We start from the raw sequence: 878 nt of genomic DNA, 5'->3' as shown, positions 1-878 counted from the left end.
AATCACTTGTCCGCCTCCCTGGGAAGCTGCATTCAAGGCACTCTGGAGATCAACACCGCTAGGAAGTACTGGGTTCTCGCCGTCAGCATAGTTCACGAAGTAAACTTCAGGACTAGTTGCTGGTGGTGCTGGCACTTCAATCACCTCTTGTCCTTGTTGTGTCTGTTTGTTCAGTACATACAGGACGTGTTTCTGCTGTGGTGGAGGTACGACGATGGGATCTGGTCCTTGTCCTCCTTCAGGAGTTCGGATGAACACAATATTTGTGTCTATGGTAGGCTCTGGGATGTAAGGAGGAGGACCGTGGGAAATCGGTGGTGCTGGTGGCGCGTCATATAAGTACACTTTACGGTTGATGCGTGGAGTGACACACCTGCCGTCGACATGCAGCACCTGTTCTGGGCCGCATCCTCCTGATCCAAATCCTGAGCCCGGAATCCCAATTCCAAAACTTGGTCCTGAAGGTGCACCTAGGTTGTACCCTTGAGGTGCGGCTAACGAGGTGGCCACGAGTGTTGAGATCAAGATCTGCAAAATGAGAAAGTAGTGACATAGTTTGCTTTATAAGAGCATTTCATTGTTTTCATTTCTTTTCCTCGCATCACTCCTTTCACACTTTTCAATTCGTGCAAACTCATCGACACAACAGAGACCTGACTTACCAGGAGCTTCATGTTGGAAGTAATGCTTTCCCGCGTCAAGTTCTGGCTTTTATATGTCACATTTCCTCTTGCTCCATTCTCCTGCTCTCATCACCCTCACAGGTCGACCCAGAACCTACCCCGCCCATTATGATGTCTTCCCTCTGTTGGTGTGTGTTGTGGTATGCATACGTCTGACAGACTTTTAGGTCTAATGTATAAGGAAATAAATCCTCC

The 878-nt window shown here is 48.5% G+C and overlaps 1 protein-coding gene across 1 annotated transcript in view; it reads right to left on the bottom strand.

The window, feature by feature from the left end:
* Window positions 1–674, bottom strand: part of LOC119587513 — a 982-nt gene extending 308 nt beyond the window's left edge. The window contains exons 1-2 of the mRNA XM_037936240.1: window positions 663–674; window positions 1–528 (exon numbers count right to left, since the gene is read on the bottom strand). The exon at window positions 1–528 is cut by the window's left edge and continues 308 nt beyond it. Coding sequence (XP_037792168.1) covers window positions 1–528; window positions 663–674 — 540 coding nt within the window. The remainder of the gene's footprint in view (window positions 529–662) is intronic.
* Window positions 675–878: the final 204 nt, after the last annotated feature.

This window comes from Penaeus monodon, chromosome 22 (genome assembly GCF_015228065.2).
Source record: "Penaeus monodon isolate SGIC_2016 chromosome 22, NSTDA_Pmon_1, whole genome shotgun sequence".
NCBI lineage: Eukaryota > Metazoa > Arthropoda > Malacostraca > Decapoda > Penaeidae > Penaeus > Penaeus monodon.
Note: the sequence above shows the minus strand (reverse complement) of the source record. Positions and strands in the feature narration are given on the sequence as shown.